Below are 21,717 nucleotides of genomic sequence, written 5' to 3'. Positions count from 1 at the left end.
GCTCTCTACGGGCACGAAGCGTGGACGTTGAAAGAGTCAGACCGGATAGCTCTCGGTGTTTTCGAGCGTAAAGTGCTGCGTACAATACTCGGTGGGAAACTCGAAAATGGTGTGTGGCGCAGACGCATGAATCATGAGTTGTATCAAGTGTACAAAGATGCGAATATTATCAAGCGTGTAAAATACGGCAGACTTCAGTGGGCTGGTCACTTAGTGCGAATGTCGGAAGAAAGAATTGCGAAAATAATATTCAGCAGGGAACCAGGTAGAGGTCGGCGGCTTCAAGGAAGACCACGAATACGCTGGCTGTACGCAGTGGAAGAGGACCTGGCGACCCTAAACGTTCGGGGCAACTGGAGAAGTTTCGCCCAAGACCGACGAAGATGGAGCTCTACAATACGCCCGGCAATGGCGTGATGCTACGCTGTAGCCATCAAGGTATCAAGGTAAGCTTTCATTCCATAAAAAATTCCATTGGAAATCGGTTAAACTGTTCAAAGGTTATGATTTTTCCAAAAATATTTTTTTATTTTCAAAAAAATATAACTCAAAAACTAAAAAACATACATCGCTGAAAATTTGACAGTAAACGTAAAATTTTCTGAACTTTCAAGAAAAAATAAGAACAGCAATAGCCTCTTTGGTCCCATGACCGTCAAAACACGAAAAAACGAAAATTATTGTTTGTTTTTTCATGTAAAACAACAATTTCGTGTCATTCGTACTATATTAAAGTCGTCTGGCTCGAGTTATCCCATTGGACTGCAGTTGACAAATCGGTTTATGAATACGGAATCATCTGCCTGTTGCCTACATCATCCATCACTCTTCCAATAGTGGCAGGCAACCAAATTTCATTATTAATTTCAATTTCATTCCAGCAAATAGTTTCCACCTAGATATATCAGACGCTTCCTACTTCTGACACCAGTTCAGCTTCCAGTTGATTGACAAATGCATTTAAGATAGCAGGAAATTGTGTTTTTTCGAGTTCCTGTTGTGCCCGAGTGCCTTTTATTGAAGTTGTTACACTCCTCTCAGCGAAACAAATGGAAAAAATGTGAATAGTCAGAACTGGATCCGAATGGTCTGTCGCGGCTGGAAAAATTGAAACGGAAATTTATTTGTTGTCTTTGAGTAATTCAATCAATTATAGATTAATTGCTGCCCCAAGCTATTGGCGAATTCTCGTGCCAAGCTGCACTTCACTGTTTATGGATTTATAGCCTCGATACTGAACGTTAACTAATTGGCTGCCATTATCTTTCTTCTTATTGCAGGTTTCCCGATGTAAACATTTTCTAGGCGCTGTTGTGTCAACGATTCGAAAGCGGACGATATGGTAAGATATCATTTCCATTGTACCGACAAAGTTATCATGTTTTCGTTCTTACTGTAAAGCTTTGGAAAGCAATTAGTTGTAAATGAAAATCGTTAAACAACTCATAAAATCTAAGCTGAAACATTATAACCTACTCTGAGCATTAAATGCTTAAAACTTAACCAATGTGGTTTCCTCGAGTCAGTGCTTAAGATGTGAAGGTGAAGAGCATTAAAAACATCCCAGTGAACACAAAATTCTATACGATAGCGAATGTACATTAGTGGAGACGACGGGTTGAATCTCCACAATCACCACGGGAATGGTATTTGTTAGGGAGGAAAAAGATCAGGGAGTCACCTTTGGTCGGTGATACAATCCATGAATACGGAAGAAAAGCACTGGTGAAATAACTTTCAAAAAATAACTGCTTCCCCTGCTTTTCCCCAGCAGTCCTAGTCCTTGCAAGACTAGCGCACCGTGCTATCTCCTTCAAGTTCCGGTTGTCATCCAGTACAACACTTCCCGCTGTGTCCCACAAATCAACCGGCGCACGTTGTCGTTTGTCGCCGTCATAATGATGCACTGTTACATTCACACCCTCCACTCTACATGCTACGCTAGGCCACCCACCACGAGGATAAGATAGCGCCCTACGACTACTGGGTGGGGAGCCAGCAACCTTTTTACGCAATTTACTCATCTGAAAGCCATCAACATATTGCCACTTTGGAACATCTTCGGCGGTATCACGGAAGCAGGGTGGGTACGGTAGTGGGTTGGAAGTCTTGCAGCCTTATCCTGCTGTGGAATCCAAGTAAAGAGGGGTTCGCGTGCCACTTTTAATGTCATTTTAATGCATCGCGATAAAAGTGAACGTGGCGCACTCGATGTGTTGTGGTGTTTTTAAGGTTCACTTGTCATTTTATCGTTTGATAGGTTACCTAGACCCAGCAACTTTATTCAGAAGTAAATTGATTAACGATGCATACAAAATATTTTATTTTCCCTTAAGCAATGTTGATGTTTTTAAAAAATATTTTTCTCAGAAAAATAGAATGGATGCTATCTGCATTCGAACATTTTCTCCGAAAAATCTAATAATTTACCAAAAATCACTAAATAATTAGTTAAGAATCGTGTAAAATATCCGTAGTGATTGTATTTTTTTTACAAGAGGGGAATCTGCAAATAGACCCCCTGAGAAGGGATGGGGATGCCGCACCAACGACGACCCACTAAAACCAGCCCAAGCGCTGAATTGCTCAAGTGATGTACAGAGTGCACCGACATTACTCTTGGCCTCAGATCCTCATCTCTCCGGAACCACCTTACGGTATTTCTTCGGGGAGGGGCCAGTTCATATAGCACAACACATATAGCAGAAGACTGACAAACTGCAGCTCCCATTCGACTTAAACAATGTTACAAGGGATCAGCCCCGGTATGGCTAATCCTCTGGCAGACAACTCTTTGTCGACGCGCTATAGATAGTTTCCTCCACACCAGCACAATTGGGGCACGCAGGAGATTCTGAGTGCCCGAACTGATGCAGGTACTGCCTATAGCAAATCATGTCCTGACCCAGTAAACATTTTGGCTGGTATATTTTTTGCTATACTTCATTCTATATGAATCAAATCACTCGTATAAAATGCATGAAAACGCTATATACACACCAAAGTGGAGGCCATATACGCACTTCCCACGACTTTTTCAGACTTTCCATGGTCAGCAATACGATGCCACAAAGTTCCGATAAAAATAAAAAAAAAGTTTCCAGTGAGACTCGAACACCAGACCTTTGGATCCCTAACCCAGTACCATACCACTACACCACAGACCGCTTCATGAATAAGGAGTGATTATTTGCCACTATGAAAGGAAGTTTGCTCTACAACTCACACGCTTTGTTGTTCTTTGATGCCCACCGCCAGAACCAGAAGATACCAACCTCGGGTGGTAAATTTCGCTAAGTTATTGCGATTTCATTTGATGCTGGTCTGCATTGATATATGATCTGTCAGTTTATACAACTTGGCGCGATTCTAGATTATACTATTTACGGCATGGTTTGTTGTGAACAAAGCTTGTCGACAATGAATCGTAGTGGAGAATTATATACAATTTGTGTTAACATTTATTCGTTATGATTTGGCATATTGTGCGATTCTGATTTTTGACGTATGAATATGAGATTTTTGGTACACATTCTTAAACGATACGTGGTTCACTGGGGACATAAACTGCGTCAGGTGGAAGGTGGAAGTCTGGTGGAAGTTCACTTCCCCATGATTTCTTTTATATCCATCTGACACATTTGGTATCAGCCGATGGTACCACCTACCTTTAGTGGAGTTATCCCATTCCTGCTGCCAACTTCTGAACATTGCCTCTTTAGACGTGTCGCGGACTCCTCCTTGGTTGAAGCATTGAACATCTCACTTGATAATGGGCCCAATGGACGTCATCCCGGCTATGATGCACACGGCCTCTTTAGAAACCGTTCGGTATGCGCTTGCTACTCTTAAGCACATGATCAAGTACGTGCTTTCCAACCGCTTTAGATTTCTGCCCGTTCTAAACGTTTTTGACTAGTTTGGTCCTCCATACCTTAGTATGGATAGCGCCACGCTTGCCAGGAGCTTGCGTTTGCAGGAGATCTTGAACTCCATTAGGGGAATCAAAGTTTCGCAAAGAAAGGAGACTGTCGCGTATTGCCGGAAACTCTTAAAGGTCGCGAACTTCTTGTCAAACATCTTGAAGAGAAGAAGCACAAATTTTCTCAAGTGACTATAAGTCACCTGAAGAGATCAAAATTGGAATAAATGATTTACTTGGATTTTCCCCGGTCCAAGTAATCATTATGAAAAAGAGAACCCAATGTGGCATTGTTCGGAAAAGGCTTTCTCAAGAATATTATTTAGTTCACTTTATCAAAAAAGAACTTAATAATATTAAAGCTTTAGAAAAAGCAAAACTTTTGTTCGATGTCCGTGTGACATGGGAAAATTTCCAGCAACCTGGAGGAAATTACCAGAACCCCACTCAGTGCCGTCGGTGCCAAAAGTGGGGTCATGGTACAAAAAATTGTCGCATGGATGCTAAATGCATGATAAGGACGTCTGTCCAGTGAAGGAAGATACCGCCAAGTTCATATGCTCTAATTGCGGGGCTAATCATAAGTCCAATTTTTGGAAGTGCCCTTCACGCCAGAGAGTCGTTGAGACTCGTGCCAGGCAGATGAAAGATAATATCCGTTACGATAACGGTCGTTTTCGGAATTTGCCTGGTATAGTATCGAACAATGTTCATTTTTCAGTTAACGATCGCTTGATTAGGAATCATACCCACCAGGAAGATCATAATCATGCTCATTCACAAACTAATTTTAATCCGACGGGTAGCCGTTCGAATCTTTTGATTTTGAATGTATCTACCCACGGTAAATCCTTTGCCGATATCGTAGCAGGTAATTTGAACTCCTCCCCTATTCGTGCTATGAGTATCCATTCTACTTGTTTCAAATCAAATGGAAAAAACCCTACCGTCTTAGGTGACTCCTACTCCGCTTCTTCGTCTACCGAAAATTCTAATGGGATAATGTACCCACTTCAAATGATATGTCTGCCTCTGATTTTAATTTTCTTACTAAATCTAATGATTGATGCAATGTTCAGAGCCTCCACTATGACTGAAGCAGTCCAAGTTGGTTGAAAATTTTCAAATTGTTATCGGATTACGTTTTTCTAATGGATTTAAATAATAATTTAAATATTTTAAATTGGAATGCTTGTTCTTTGAATGGTAAAGAGGACGAGCTGTTTAATTTTCTTATAGTTAATAACATGCGTATAGCAGTTATTACCGAAACGTATTAAAAACCAGGATCTAAACTCAAAATAAATCCTAACTTTTTTGTTTATCGTAATGATCGACTTGATAGGGCATGTGGGGGTGTTGCAATCATCATTCATAGGCATATAAAACATCAACTGTTTTGGTCATTTGAAACTAATGTTTTTGAAACTTTAGGTGTTTCTGTTGAAACACAGCTTGATAAATATTCTTTCATAGCTGCCTATTTGCCTTTTCAATGCTCTGGACAGCAAGTTAATTTGCTCCAAACTGACTTGCGAAAATTGACTTGCAATAAGTCAAAAATTGTTGTCATTGGTCATGGAATAATGCTCAAAGTAATTCCAACGGCACAATTTTATTTGATGAGTGCTCTTCAGGATATTTCTCAATTCAATACCCTGATAGCCCTACATGGTTTTCCTCTTCTAGAACCAGTCTTGGTCTTAACCGACTCTTGTCATTTTTGTAGCCAATTAGTTACTCATGCTGATTTTGATTCTGATCATGTCCCTGTAACATTTTAAATGTCCCATGAAGCGATTCTCAATCCAATCAGCTCTACTTTCAATTATTTTCGAGCCGACTGGAATATATATAAAACGTATATTGACTCTAATCTTGATGTCAACATTTCTTTAGAAACTAAACTTGATATTGACAATGCTCTTGAAAGTTTAACAAATTCCATTGTTGAAGCCAGGAGCATTGCAATTCCAAAATGTGAAGTAAAATTTGAATCCGTGATTATAGACGATGATCTTAAACTCTTGATCCGTCTTAAAAACGTGAGAAGAAGGCAATTTCAACGCACTCGTGATCCTACTATGAAAATTATATGGCAGGATTTGCAGAAAGAAATCACGAATCGTTCTGCACAATTAAGAAACAAAAATTTTGAAAATAAGATTTCTCAATTGGACCCTGGCTCTAAGCCCTTTTGGAAATTATCTAAAATTTTGAAAAAACCTCAGAAGCCAATACCGGCATTGAAAGAGGAAAACAAATTATTACTAACTAATTGTGAAAAAGCTCAAACAATTGCTAAGCAGTTTGAAAGTGCGCACAATTTTAATTTAGGACTATCTAGTCCAATTGAAAATCAAGTAACTCAGGACTTCGAAAATATTCTCAATCAAGAGAGCGTTTTCGAAAATGCCTGGGAGACTGATTTGGAAGAAGTGAGTACTATTATTAAAAAATTCAAAAATATGAAAGCTTCTGGCGATGATGGAATTTTCTACATCCTCATCAAGAAACTTCCAGAAAGTAGCTTATCATTTTTAGTTGATATATTGAACAAATGTTTTCAATTAGCATATTTTCCTGCCAAATGGAAAAATGCTAAGGTTGTTCCAATTTCAAAACCAGACAAAAATCCTGCAGAAGCTTCTAGCTATCGTCCAATCAGTTTGCTTTCCTCCATCAGTAAACTTTTTGAAAAGGTTATTTTGAACAGAATGATGGCGCACATCAACGAAAATTCAATTTTTGCCAATGAACAGTTCGGATTCCGCCATGGACATTCGACCACTCATCAACTTTTACGTGTAACAAATATGATCTGTTCTAACAAAACTGAAGGCTACTCTACTGGTCTTGCTCTTCTAGACATAGAAAAAGCATTCGACAGTGTTTGGCATGAAGGTTTGATTGTAAAATTAAAAAACTTTAATTTTCCAACATACATTGTTAGAATAATTCAAAGTTATCTGTCAAATCGTACACTTCAGGTTAATTATCAGAACTCCAGATCTGAAAGACTTCCTGTAAGAGCTGGTGTTCCCCAAGGCAGCATTTTGGGACCAATATTATACAATATTTTAACATCTGACTTACCTGAGTTACCTCAGGGATGTCAAAAATCTTTGTTTGCGGATGACACAGGCCTCTCCGCCAAAGGACGAAGCCTGCGTGTCATCTGTAGTCGATTGCAAAAAAGTTTGGGTATTTTTTCTTCATACTTGCAAAAATGAAAGATTTCTCCTAATGCTTCTAAAACTCAACTAATAGTATTCCCACATAAACCAAAAGCTCATTATTTGAAACCTTCAAGTAGACATGTTGTCACGTTGAGAGGGGTTCCAATAAATTGGTCAGATGAAGTTAAGTATCTAAGGCTCATGCTAGATAAGAATTTAACTTTCAAAAATCACATTGAGGGCATTCAAGCCAAATGTAACAAATATGTAAAATGTCTATATCCCCTTATTAATAGAAAATCAAAACTTTGTCTTAAGAATAAGCTTTTGATATTCAAACAAATTTTCAGGCCAGCCATGTTGTATGCTGTACCAATATGGACTAGCTGTTGTAATACCAGGAAGAAAGCTCTGCAGAGAATTCAAAATAAAATTTTGAAAATGATTCTTAGGCTTCCTCCCTGGTATAGTACCAATGAGGTACATAGAATATCCAAAGTTGAAACATTGGAACAAATGTCAAATAAAAAAATAATAATTTTAGGCAAAAATCGTTACAATCTTCTAGTGCCGTTACAATTGCCATCTGCGTTATATGTTTAAGTTAAGTTAGGTTAAGTATATTCAAAACGTTTTTTTCTCTTATAAGCAGGTGAAATCAACTCACCTGTAAAAAAATGAACTGCTACGGCAAATGAAATGTAATATGTTGTTAACAAAATGTTAATAAAATCTTAAATTTGTTTTACCAAATTAGGATGATAGTGTTGTCTAATAACACAGAACACCTAGATATGAGAAACAATGAATGTAATGTTTGGAATGATACAAATAAAGAAAAGAAAAAAAATGGGCTGATGAGTCCATAATTTGGCCAGGTTTTCTAACATGAGAGGCAAATTAGTGATTGACTCTATATTGCCTGAGTTCTGGTGCTATTTTGTTTGTATTTTGGACATAATAGAGGAAAAGCACTGATATATATCAATTTCCAGATTTTTCCACAGAATAGGCCAAAATGGTAAGAATGGGCCCGGAACTAGTGATGGGTCGAGAATGGGTGCTCTTCCCCTACATGCTTTTTTTCTTCTTCTTGGCATTACGTCCTCACTGGGACAGAGCTTGCTTCTCAGCTTAGTGTTTAATGAGCACTTCCACAGGGAAGTCAAGGAATTTTCCATTACGAAAAGATCCTGGACCGACTTGGAATCGAACCCAGGCACCTTCAGCTTAGCTTTAACCGCGAACTCTAACCACTCGGCTTAGGAACCCAGTAAACACAAACTCGTATAGGATAGCGCATAAGAGTACAAATGTGGAGGCGATGCAAAATGTACGTATATCGCCTCCACATTTGTACTCTTATACCCTTTCATATACGACTGTATGTTTACTGGGAAGGCCCCATACTTCTTATCTACATGAATCAATGAGCATCATTGATATCCTTTGTCAAAGGCGCTGGATTATATTTTAAGATTTAAGCTTTAGGCAACCGGATCTAACGCTTTAGTTATCCCACTTTATGTTAGTTTGTTATGTTTGAGTTCCTCGGATTCTGTTTGTTTTTAGTTTTAAACAATGTGGGATAGTCCCTTAGTTATCCTCATGTGTTGTCGTGCGATTTTGTTTTTAATCTTTTAACTGTCCCAGTGATATACTCTGGCAAGTAACTCTGTACAGATGCTAGACTTAAACCAAACTACTTTGTAGCTGTTTTCCAGACGAGCCCATCTGGCATGAACCTGCATACGGCACAAAATCCCTAAACAAAAGAAGGAATACAAATCTACATGAATTTAACTGATTCGATTGACAATAACTGAAAAATCAGTGTAGGACGAAAGCCGGATGGAGGGTCTTAAATGAGACCTGACTGTGCTATATTTAAAAATTATGAAAATATAATTTCTCCTGCATTATTCTATAGAGAATTATCAAATACACACAGACATGACATTCGTCAGCACTACAGCGAAGCATCAGTCACAAAAGTTTGAGGAATCCTCATTTCTCACATCTTACGCGTATTATGTAAGAGCTCCGTTGGTTTCGACTTTTATCAATCCTTATCACAGCGTGACATTGAGTGTATGTGTGCGCGAATACGACAGCAACGTCGCCGTTACTGTCGTTTTCTTAATTTTACGTGTGACTGCTTCGCCCATCACCACCCCCAGACGCAGAGTCCACCGTGAGATCGACAACAGAGCGAAAGCGCTTGGAAACCAGTTAGGTTCTCTTCTGAGAGAAGAGAGTCCTTGTTTTCAGATGAGAAAGAGCGTTAAACTTTATCCCCAAACATGGAAGCTCTATCAAAAGCTTTGAATCAGTTGGGTATCGGATATCAAATGGAAGCTTTTCATAGGTGGTAAGCGTGGTGAAAGTTCCTTGTGGAACTTCAGCTAAAATGGATAAAAAATATATTGATAGCTTAATTGGAAACGAACACCGACTTTGTTTTCAAAAATACTGAACTTCGAGCTTAATCTTCATAGTATGATTGAATTCATAAACTAAAGTATGTTATAAACTTACTAGAAATCATCAGACGATTTTAACACCAAGTTTCACTTTTGGGGGAATGAAACATCTATTTTTTCTAGTTTTTCGTTATGAAGCCTAATTTCATGTTATCTAATCGTCCGTATTTTCCTTTTTCTATTTTTAGGGCACAGCATGGCCTCAGAAGTATCATTCATCGAGAGGACATGCCAGCGCCATTCTAGCCCAGACACAGACCTTCTCGCACGTGGCCCCAGCGAATGCAACGACTCAGCAGACGATAGTAGAACGTTCGGTGCAGTGCCGGCGACCGCCCTCGCCAACCCGTTCGAAACCGACGAGGCAAGGTATCGCAGACACATTTTCACATGGTTGCACGACAAAAAGCGAATCCAATGGCGGCTCAGGTGCGGTCGGTGCAGACCTTTACGGTGGCCCAGTGGACGACCGGAGCTCGAACGCTCGACAAGCACAGTACACCTGCGTCGTCACCGACGCATCCTACGTCGACGAAACGTGCCCGGTAGCGGCAGAGCTACCGCTCTGTCTGTGGTGGCTGCTACTCGTAAAGGCAATCTTTTCTACACTAAACAGCCCTGGTCACTGCTGGTCAAGGTCACCCGCGGTAGGGTGGCCACTCGCCACTGCCGGCGACCAGGGAAGCATAAAAGCGCTTCGCCAAAGTTCTGCAGCAGCCCAGATAACAACAACAACCATGAATGCTTCCAATCAAGTAACACTAAACAGATTCATACGTTTAACGGTAACACTTTTGATAACACGAACTCTATTGTTAAGAAGACTAGTGCTTGCCACCGCCGTAGTGGCCCTGCTGTCCGACCGGAACCAGACGAACAAGATACAACCGAACGCTGCCATAGTAATCAGTACAGTAAGACGAAGACGCTGCCGTTTGCGACCGAACTGGCCACAGCCGTACGACTACTCCAACTGCTGCTGGTCATCCTCGTGTCGACATCCACTTCCGTATTCAGCGGCATCGGCATCAGCAACGACAGTAGTAGCAATCATTTCTCACTCAGTGCCACGTCAGCAGCTTGGCGACGACAAAGACGAAACCGGGAGCTACAGCCCCAGCAGCAACCTGGTGAGGCTGGTAGCTGCAGTCCCAGTAGTAGCAGTTATGAAAGGAGTTGCAGCGAAGACGGCGAAAACGACGACGATGCCAGAGAGGATTCCACCGGAGACGAACGGCTGCTTCGACGAAGAAGTGGCCGACGGGGATGGCATCGAATGCGGTCACCAGGTGCAGGCTGCACGGCGATCGCAACCGGCGGGGTTCAGAAAGTGGTCCGACTGTTCCTGCCAGCACTGCTCATTGTTAACATGTTCACGTTTCTCCATGGAGGTAAGTGATGCTGAATTATTTAAAAACTGATTTAATTTGCAAAAATGGCCAGTTGAACGATTTGATATAGATATAATCGGGAAGCTATTGACTTCTTGAAGAAGTGAGCTCTTTTTTGAACAAATAAACTGAAATATTCAATGGATGGAATATGTTAACAGAGCAAACTATACCGCAATTACAAACTGGCTTATAAGGGTCCATTTGTTAGCCCCGTGTATCCCGTTTCTCCAAGTGAATAGACAGTTGGCTTTTTAACGTCCCTTAACTGCTGCTTGGTCTGCTATCAATTACTTTTCGCCTGTTTCCACTCTAACCCTCAGTTTTCTTTAACGTTATCATCTGAACTGATGTAAACATTACTCTTGACTTCAATAAACTCGTAAAGCTAAATGACCTAAAGGCCCAAACGCAATGATAGCGGAACGGCAACGGAATGCGGAACCGGTTCGCCAGCATGAATCACACCATCTCGACTGAGCTGTCAACGAATGAAAGTGAACCAACACTGAGTCAATTAGTATGTCATAGTTCATGCTGGCGAACCGGTTCCGCATTCCGTTGCCGTTCCGCTATCATTGCGTTTGGGCTTTAAATCTCACTTCCGACAATTTTGTTTCAGAGAGTAGAATGTAGGAACTAGTGAAAACCAAAGCAACTTCTATACCAGTAACCGGTTTTAAAAGCACCGTAGAACGGGGTAACATTGATCAAAATGGTCCTTCTCGTAAAAAGATCGAATTCGTTGAAATATTATCAACCCCCTGAGGAAGACACAATCTCCGTGTTGAAACGTTGGATTGAAATAATTTTATCGTTTTAATCATTTCAAGACTGCGTAGCCGCAAATTCCACATTATTATGGATGATGGGCATCGTAGCCGTGCGGTTAGCGGCGTCAGTCGTTTAGACGTATTGTGCTACGGTGTGTGGGTTCGATTCCCGCCCCAGTCGGAGAAAACTTTTCGTCAAACGATAAATTCATCACTGGTCCACTGGTCGTTCCGTGTGCCCGTTGTCTAATGTTACATAATTATATTCAGTCTGAGCAGCCTATGGCTGAAGACGGTGTAAATTGTAAGAGTTGTCTGCGCCATTTTGCGCCGAAGCTAGTTATAGGGGTCTAAACTACCCCTTGAAAAAAGAGTAATTCATGAATAACTTTGTTACTTCAAAAGATAGCGTGATGATATGTTGAGCAAAAACACGGGGTTTTCCATGACAAACAACTTCGTAGAAAACACAAAAAAATTTAAAAATCTTGGAAAAAAGTTATGACAAATTATATGATTTTTAGGGGCCGGCTTATATCTCAAAAACTATAAGAGATAGAAAAATCGTGTCTTCGACAAAGTTGTTTCAAATGACCAATTCTACAACTTTGTCGAAGACACCATATGTCTATCTAAATGTTATTAAAAAATGTTTTTTCTATCTCACTGCTAGGTGGATTGATCACAAAACTTTTTGCATCAAAAGATACGCTTTAATATACCAAGAAACTTCTCCGAACAAACTTGTGACCAACCACTCTGTTTGCTCACTCGATTTTCAAAGCTCACCCTTATTCTCAGGTTAAGATTAAATAAATAAGAGGAACATGGAAAATAAAAGATTTAGACAGCTAGTAGGGTTTATCGCATATACAAGTTAAAATCGATATAAATATAAAATCATAAAAATACTAAATAAATAACTTAAATATATCATGCAATTTTAATAAGGCCAAGCGATTCTCAGCTAGGAAACTCAAGGCGGCAAACGGTTCATAGGAATTATATTCAGCCTACCCCCAAAAGACACACCAGCAATAACACCTTCACAATACTGGCAGTTTTTGGTAGCAGTTTTGGCGTTCGCCTATCGGGCAAGCTAAGGGACCGAAAAATGCCTATTCGCCGGTTCCTGGGTGGTCAAGCAGCATCAGCTCGGCCACTTGTACGAGTACTTCGCTGGAGAGAACATCTAACTCAAAAGCATTTCCGAGTTTTACTACAAAGTGTAGTGCCATATACCAATATATACGGCCATCAATAAGGCCACGTTATTCCATTGTCAAACGGAGTCCTTCTATCATCCACGAGGGCGAACCGCCGGCGATTAGTGTGGACATCGCGAAGTGACTGTCTAATGAGCCAGTAACCTCAAACCGACTCATAGCGATACGAAGCACATGTAGGTGCACCCCAACATCAATAACCCCCCTCCCCTGGGAAACCGACCATTGCGGAACCCCGAAGGATCGTCCAAGGCGATAACCGAGAACCCCCCCATTGGGTCAACCGACCACGAGTGGATCGCGAGGTAGCAACCAGCTATCAAGGACTCCAGCAGCTTCCAGTTTTCACCGACGGGCCCAACACTGACACCCACACAAATCCGTAAGTAGAGTGTACTTGGCAGGACTTTAGATAGGGCAGTCAGGGACGTTAGGGTAAAAACGAATAAATCGCCGTCGAAACGTTCATAGCTCTTGTTTTTCAATTTCCTCTTCCTTTGAGTTTACCTCGGCGTGAATGAGCCGACCCTGAGAATTGGGTTAGAGTTTCGTGCATTGAGCGGGCGTAACAGGGAAAAGTTACAAACTATTTCGCTAAATTCAACGGTTTGGGCGCTATTCAAAAAGAGCATGAAATCGACAAAATCCAACACAGTGCACTGTATTTTACAGCTATTCTTTCAGGGATTTTCACAGGCATGCTTCAAAAACTCCTTCAGTAGGAATTGCTTCAGCTTCAAGAATGCATACAGAGACACCTCCAAGCAGTGCCGTAGCGTGCGGTTGGCCAGATTGGCACCCGTCAAGCGCGCCAAAATAAGCATTTGAAAAAAAGAAAAAGCATATCTTACGGAAAAAAGTGTAAACATAAGACTGTAGAATTGGAGAAATTGAAGATTAATTTTTAACAGTGTATGATAGAATTTTTAAAGCAATGTTGCCAAGTTTTCAGATTTTCTGTAATACTCCAGATTTTAGAGTCTACATTTTACAAAAATCAGGAAGACCAAGATAAAAATTTGCAGTGAAATTGTAAGGTTCTCCGTATACGACGTATGAGAGTTTTCCAGATTAAATTTTTAAAATCAATCGGATTAAAAAAAAACAACAACCTGGCATTCCTGCTCAAAAGATTGCAGAATTCATAAGTTGAAAAGTCTCGTTAGAAGCTCGAAGTAAAATTATTGAAATGAATATGTTGAACATTTTCTGAAATATACCTTGTATAATTTTTAAAATCAAAATTTAAGCGATTAGTCTTTAAGCACTCTTCTTTTGTAAGGTTTTATAGCCGTTAGAACGGTTTTACACATAAATCTGATTTGTTATAATTTTATGACAATCAGTACAATTTTTACCATGAATAACTTTATAACGAAACAACGCGCCAAAATAGTGATGCTTACACGCTTTCCAACGCGTCGGCTCTACCCCATTTGGCATAAAGCCAATTGGCATAATGCCGTTTGACATAATGCCATTTAGCATAATGGCCATTTGGCATTATAGCCATTTAGGCATAATTTAAAATAAATTTTATTTTTCTCTCACATTTCAAAATGTTAATTTTAGTTTTCGAAATATGGATTTTTTTTTAATTTAACGTATACGTTATGTATCTCATAAGTCACTTCAACCCACAGAATTGTGCAGCTGTATTTTTCCAATTTACAGAAATTAAAATTACGCGTTAAATTCAAGTAAGGCTGATACAAATATCAATTTTTTTTATGTCCGAGACCACTTGGAAGGTACAAGGGGAGGGGGGATAAAAATAAATAAGGAACAAAATAAATGTAAACGAAAAAAAAAGTTTTTTTTTTAAATTTTATTTTTAAGATAGTTGCTAACATATTTTCAATCGTCATCTGGATCATTATTTAACCTGTTTTAACTTGAAAAATTAAAAAAAAACTGACTGTTGTCAAAAAAATGATGACCCTTTTTTTCTCCCCTTCAAAATTTTCGGATTTCGGTGACATAAAAGAAAATTAATATTTGTATCAGCCGAATAAATTTAAATTAACAAATTTCACCTTGAAAGAAGGGCATGAGCTGTTCTTTTTAGTATGTAGTTTAGCTAATCTTAACTTTTATGTTTCGCTATTTCGAATTGCTGGACGCTCTTAACGGTTTCGGTGGTATAGTGATAAGCGTGATAGCCTCTCACCCCTGTCGGTCTGGTATGAATCCTCGTCGACGCCGTCGGGTTTTTCTAAGACATACAAATTCTGATCACTTTTTCTTTCGGAAGAGAGATAAATTCGTTGGTCCCAGCCCATGTGCTGATGTGTTATGTATGGTATGTATGGTCCCAGGTGAGTGTGATTGTCTCTCTGGGCGTCGAGATTTTTAGGCTTTGATCCTAGACCCAGCCGACGTTATGCAAACAACTGATGCCGATCGCTGCTAGGTGACCAGAAAAATAAGTAGAAGTATTTTTTCGTCTTAAGTCCATAATTGCGACGTCTTCTACAAGTGATTCAATTCTATTAACTAGAGCCGTACACTCAGGCAAATGGACTATCGAAATACATAGGAACCACTTATAAACATTTGGCACAATAAATCGGGTTGAAGTTCATAGCTTTGCCTAATGAAACCAAACTTTGAAAACAAAATAATGTTATCGCGGCAACCTGGAATCGAACCAAGGACCTTGCGATCATTAGGCCTGTACGAACACTACGCGCCTTATCGACGCCTTGATGTGAGTCGATGCTGACACGATACATGAAGCGTTCGTATTGCAATAACCGTTCCACCTTTCATAAGGCAAAACGTATGCATTTCGATAGTCTAGTTCACAGCGTGTAGATGACATATATTGGATTTATCGAGTCCAAAGTTGAGAAAAAATAGCCAAATAGCCGTTATGCCAAATGGCCATTATACCAAACGGCATTACGCCAAATAGCATTATGCCAATGGGCATTATGCCAAATGGCATTATGCCAAATGGGGTAGAGCCGAAATTCATACATTTTGCCTTATGAAAGGTGGAACGATTATTGCAATGCGAGCGCTTTATGTACCGTTCTAGCATCAATCCACATCAAGGCATCGATAGGCGCGTGGTATACGCACGGGCCTACCGATCGTAAGGTTCCTGGTTCGATTCCAGGTTGCCGCGTAAAATTCCCCGAAAAGCTCGAGAAAGTAATGAAAAATGGAGCAAAGGAGCTCATATTGCTACGACTAATAAATATAGCCACTTGATTGATGTTGTTTTCATGAAATAGTCCAAATAAATTGTGAAGGTCCATTGTGGTATTTCACCAAACGCGGTTGTTCCTTTCCTGGACCATTCGCCGCGTGGAATTTTGGGCAAATGCGCGTTTTTGGAAACTTTACAATAGTCGCGCGGTGTATCATATCCAGCGCACTAGTCAATACCAACTGACAACAATTTTGTCATATAATCACGCATCTAAATTCTGGATTTTCGTCTAAACATCTCTTTGATGATCAGGCAATTCTTTTGAACAAGAAATTTTAGCTTTTCTCGAGCATCAAATTTTAATAGTCTTGAGTTTTATCATGGTACTTGCTCAGGCTTTAAGAAATGATTTTGAAGTCGCTTTAAATTTTTACGTTTAACGTAAACTTGTTTTAAGGCAAACAAAGACGAGTTTTCACTTTGACTAGGGGGCGCACAAATGGAGGTTTGCCAAGTGCGCCATGAGGCAACGCTACGGCTCTGCAGGAAACATCAGGTTATTTCTCCGTAGAATCCTTTGGGAATTCCTGCAGGTATCTGTCCAAGGATTCCACCATAAATTTCCACAGGAATACATCACAAGGATCCTCAATGAAGTCCTCAGAAACCTCCAGGATATATTTCTGGAATTCTACAGAAGTTCCCCTGATGCGTCTATCAGGATTTCCACCTGGAATTCCTCCAAGGACTTCCACCATAAACTTCTCCTCGGATTCCCTTCAGGATTCCATCGGGTTTTCTGCCAGAAATTTCCTCCAGAAGTCCTTTGGGTATTTCGTTAAAAAATATCTCGCAGGATTTCGTCTTGAAATTCCTCCAGGAATTCCTCATTCAGAATATCTTTTTGAGATTTCGATCAGAAATTCCTCCGTGGATTTCCTACAGGAATTCAATAGAGGATTTTTTTAAAGATTTTATTCGGGCATTCCTCCAGGAATTTACCTGTAGTTTTGCACCAGGAATTTCTACGATGATTTCCTACAGGATTTGCTCCAAAATTTTTCCAGGGATTTCATGCAGAAAGTCCTCCAGGAATATGCTCCAAAAATTCCTCTGGGGTTTACCTCCAGGAATTCCTCCGGAGATTTTATCCAGGGATAAATCTTGAGGTTTCTTCCAGGAATTCCTTCAGGGATTTCTTGCAGGAGCTCCTCTTAAGGCTTCCACAAGAAATTCCTTCGGGGATTTCCTCTAGAAATTCCTCCGAGGATTTTTTTTTCCAAAGAAATTTCCCAAGGATTTCCTCGAAAGATCCTCCGGAAATTGCTTCACAGTTGATCCGGGCATTCCTCCATAATTGTTTTCAGAGCTCCTCCAGAATAAGCTCCAGATTCCTTCGGTTTCTCCAGTAATTTCTTCGGAGTTTCGTCAGAAAATCTTTCAGATTTTTTTTTATGGGGATTCTTTCAGAGCTCCACCGGGAATTCCTTCAGAGTTTCTCCCAGAATTCTACCGTAGTTACAGGAATTTCTTCGGAGCTCCACAGGGAATTCCATCGGATTTCTTCCATGGATGCTCCAGAAATTTTCACGAAGTCTCTCCAAAAATTCCTCGAAGTTCGTCTAGAAATTCCTCGAAGTTCATCCAGAAATTTCTTTGCAGCTGCTTCAGTCATTTCTCCAATGTTCCTGCGTGATTTACTCCATAGCTCCTTCAGGAATATCTCCGAAGTTCCTCTTAAATTATTCCACAATTCCTATAGCAAATCCTTTGGAGTTCCTCCAGGAATTCTTTTGAAGGTTCTCGAAGTATTTCTTCATAGTTCCTTTTGAATTTTCTTCGGAGTTCCTCTAGGAATCCTTTCAGGTTTCCTCCGGAAATTTCTCTGGAGCTCAATTGGAAATCAATTCGGATTTCTGTCATAGTTCCTTCAGAGATTTTCCGTGAAGACCTTTGAAACATCACTGGTAATTCCTGTTGAAAATGAAAAAAAAATCACTAACAATCAGGCTATCCATTCCAACCGCAGGCTACTGACTACCGAATTTTCTCTGTAAATTCCTTCTAAGCTCCGCTACAAATTCCTTCGGAATTCCTCTAGGAATTCCTTTGTAGTTTATGCGAAGTTCGTCCAGGAATTTCCACACGAGTTGCTCCCAGATTCCCGCTAGCAGTTCCACCTGGAATTCCACAGGAGTTCCTTCAGGAATCCCGCTAGGTATTCCTACCGGGAATGCTCCAGGAATTCCCCCGGAAATTTCTCTAAAAATTTCTTCAGGAGTTCCTCCATTAATGTTTACAGAAGATCTCTCAAGAATTTGTGATGATTCCGTTCCCAGGAGTCCCTCCAAAATTTTCATCGGGACTTTCTTCAAGAGTTCCTTAAGCATTTCTCCCTGAATTCTTAAGTCAGTCTCCGAGAATGTTACGATAAGTTCCACCAGGACTTAAAAATGATTATGCAAGACGCCATGAATTCCTAAGTCTGCCAGAAATTCCTCCAAGAAATCTTTCATGTGCTTCGCCAGGAACTTTTTCGTAAATTTCACGATATTTTCCAATAAGCATTCCTTCCGGTAGTTATTACGTGAATTTCTACAGAAATTTATCCAGGGATCGATTTTGAATTTTGCTTTTTCCAAGAATTACCAACATTGTCTCAACATTATATGCAGCAGATGACCATCGCAGATTGGAGTTTATAGAAGATTTTTGCAAATGATGAAATGAACAGGTGGATATGCGTCGCAAGGGAGCCACAAGATTGAAATTTTACCGTCCGAAGATTCATACCTCACATGAGTGCTCCAAATTATATAATGAACGCAATTGTTGTGATTAATAAAAATATTATTCGCTTTATTTCATAAGTATGTTCAATTTAGCATGATGAACGAATTACTATAAAGAATCCCGAATTTCCATAGGAAATTGTCTACATTCAGGCATATTCCATGGTTCATGTTGTTATTAATTTTAAAATATATAAAAAAGTAAAAGACTTGTAAGAGTCTGGTCATCATTTCGGTTTCAGGGGTCATGATTTTAGTATGTAACGACATTTCCAATATTACCGAACATCGTTTACATAGGTGATCAATGTTACCCCATATCAGCTAAATCAAAAAATCGCTTTGAACATTTTTTCAGAACATGCATAAAACTTTTTAGAACAAAATACAGTATACAGTCACAAGCAATGGGTGCTAGTACTTGTTTTAAAACTGTAAAATTAGCAACATTTGCATTTTCGAATGAGATTTTTAAGAATTATTCAATAAACTGATCAATGTTACACCGGATTACAGTATGTCAAATTTCCCTTTCCTTGTAATGGAGAAGATGGGCATGGCAGGCAATGAAAACTGTCATGACTTTTTATGTCTGACTTCCTTTTAAATAGCTATTTCATCCAAAATAGTTTTTCATGAGCAATCGGAAAAAGAGTGGCAAAAGGCTCATTCACAAATTTCATAACGCTGGAGGGGTTGGTGAGTGTCCTCTTGATGTTACAGCTCATACACAATTTGTGGAATAGTCATACAAAAGGCGTTATGAAATATGTGAATAAACCCAAAGTAACTAACATGACAATTTTTAGTATGCAATCTACGAAATACTCCGTTACCACACAACGAAACGCAGGTTGTGTACCTGTAGGCGATACTTAATACATATGGAGAGAAGGCAATGTAAAGCACATGTTACAAAAATGTTGTCTTTGAGCACCGTAGCGTTCACATACTAATTCGTTCTATAATAAATTCCTTCAAGTATTTAATTTTAATATTCAAAATTGCCCTTCAAACTGTTTCAGGGAATCAATGATTTTCTGGGAGTGTTCATGAATGTTCCAAGAATTTATCCAATTTTGATTTCTTAGAATTCTAAATTGTTCAAGATGTAACTCCTGGATTCTGTGATGGATTTATTTCAAAATTTTACCAACTGCTCCATTCATTTGGACTATCTATAAGCTTTTTCGTTGAGATGCCATAAATGTAAGTTTTTGCACAGAATTTCTGGAGCGTTTGCTGTTTGTTTGAATATTGTGCAGAAGTAGTTTTATTAAATTGTTTTTGCTTCATTTTCCCTCCCGTTGTCGTGTTTGTATAGTCAGCCTTTAGTCCTGAGCCATTCGGATTCTTGTTTACGCATGGAGAAGCGACATGAAAATATATTAAATTAATAATCTCATTACGCGTGGTAAAGATGGACAAATTATGGGTGAAATTATGAAAAACAGCTCAATATAAGCGTCAATTTATGAAAATATATGTTGTAAATTTTCCATATGGAGATGAACCAGCCACGGGCTGAAAATCTCCCTAATAAAGCTAATAATAATAATAATAATATGTTGTAAATGAATGCACTTCTTGGAAATAACATACAGAGCTATGTTGTAGTCAATGTTGACAAATTGCAGCCCAAATGTCATCTCCAAGCATCTTTTGACATGATAGACAGAGAATGTTAATTATATAGATTGCGGTCGAATTTAAAAACGATAGCGATTTGATGGAAGATCCATTTTCCCGATTGAACGTTATTGAAGTGAAAAACATGAAATGTGCTTCCATCTATACGCGAACAAGAACCTTCTGAAGTGTCTCGACATTTTTCAGGTCTTGTATGTCATGTATTCTCTAGTATTTTAGTCATTTATGCTACTAGTCTGTAACAATGTAAATGATGTGTTCCAATCTATTCCAGTCTATTGTTCTGAACTATCCCAAAATATGAGTCAAGTTAAAAAGTCTTATCTTCCAAAGGTCGCGCTGGAATGTTAATCAATACAATTTCTAGGAGAGATGACTATCTATGTTGACAACTTGTAGTACCGATTCCAAGTTATAGATAATTATGAGAAGAATTATCAAATGAAAATGTACTGTAAATGTGTTCGGTATAGTCAGCGATGTGTTTTATGTTCGTCGTATTGTTATTGTTCTGAGGTCTTCTCAAAATGAGAATTCAATTGAATAATGTCTCAAATTAGTTTCCAGATTGGATAGGCTGTATTATCGGGCGGTTGAATATGTAGGGACTGAAAAGTTAAGTTGTTGTTGACAACAAAAATAGTATGCTGTCTAATTTTTCTACTTAGCTTGAGATGCGGTCCATCGCTGGTCCGTTGAGTCCAAGGGACGTTCCCGTGGCCGGTGTACCGAGAAATAGAATTAGAAAAGATATGTGATATCATCAAAGCGGTATATGCATAAACAATAACAAAGTGTCACATCTCAACTAATACAATAATACCTTAACTACAAATACAAAAACTACTTCTATGTTATTTCCACTATTACGCTCATGATAATTATGTTATGATCGTTAGAATAAAAACGCTAGAGGTTACTACTACATAACAGAAATACTACCCAAAGAACGCTACGTCGCCAGTGTTGGTGTGATAAACGCAAAGTAGTGCAAAAATGTTTAGAGAATTAAATAAGTTATAAATTACAGCATTTTGTTCAACAATATTATATTATATTATAAAAACAGTAAAAAATTAATCATTTCAGTAACAATAGCGCCATCAGTTTTCTAATTATTATACATATATCAATAACACTT

At 39.2% G+C, this 21,717-nt stretch overlaps 1 protein-coding gene across 15 annotated transcripts in view; it reads left to right on the top strand.

Moving 5' to 3' along the window:
- LOC5576365 (bone morphogenetic protein 1) overlaps positions 1-21,717 on the top strand; it is a 540,800-nt gene that overhangs the window by 122,085 nt on the left and 396,998 nt on the right. For all 15 annotated transcript variants that reach the window (XR_002498631.1, XR_002498632.1, XM_021837569.1 and 12 more), the window contains exons 3-4: positions 1,281-1,342; positions 9,773-10,975. Coding sequence is in view for 13 of the 15 variants with exons in the window: in XM_021837569.1 (XP_021693261.1) it covers positions 9,781-10,975 (1,195 nt within the window). In the remaining 2 variants the exon portion in view is untranslated. The remainder of the gene's footprint in view (positions 1-1,280; positions 1,343-9,772; positions 10,976-21,717) is intronic.

Source organism: Aedes aegypti, chromosome 1 (genome assembly GCF_002204515.2).
Source record: "Aedes aegypti strain LVP_AGWG chromosome 1, AaegL5.0 Primary Assembly, whole genome shotgun sequence".
In the NCBI taxonomy this organism is placed as follows: domain Eukaryota; kingdom Metazoa; phylum Arthropoda; class Insecta; order Diptera; family Culicidae; genus Aedes; species Aedes aegypti.
This window is presented reverse-complemented; position numbering and strand designations above follow the sequence as displayed.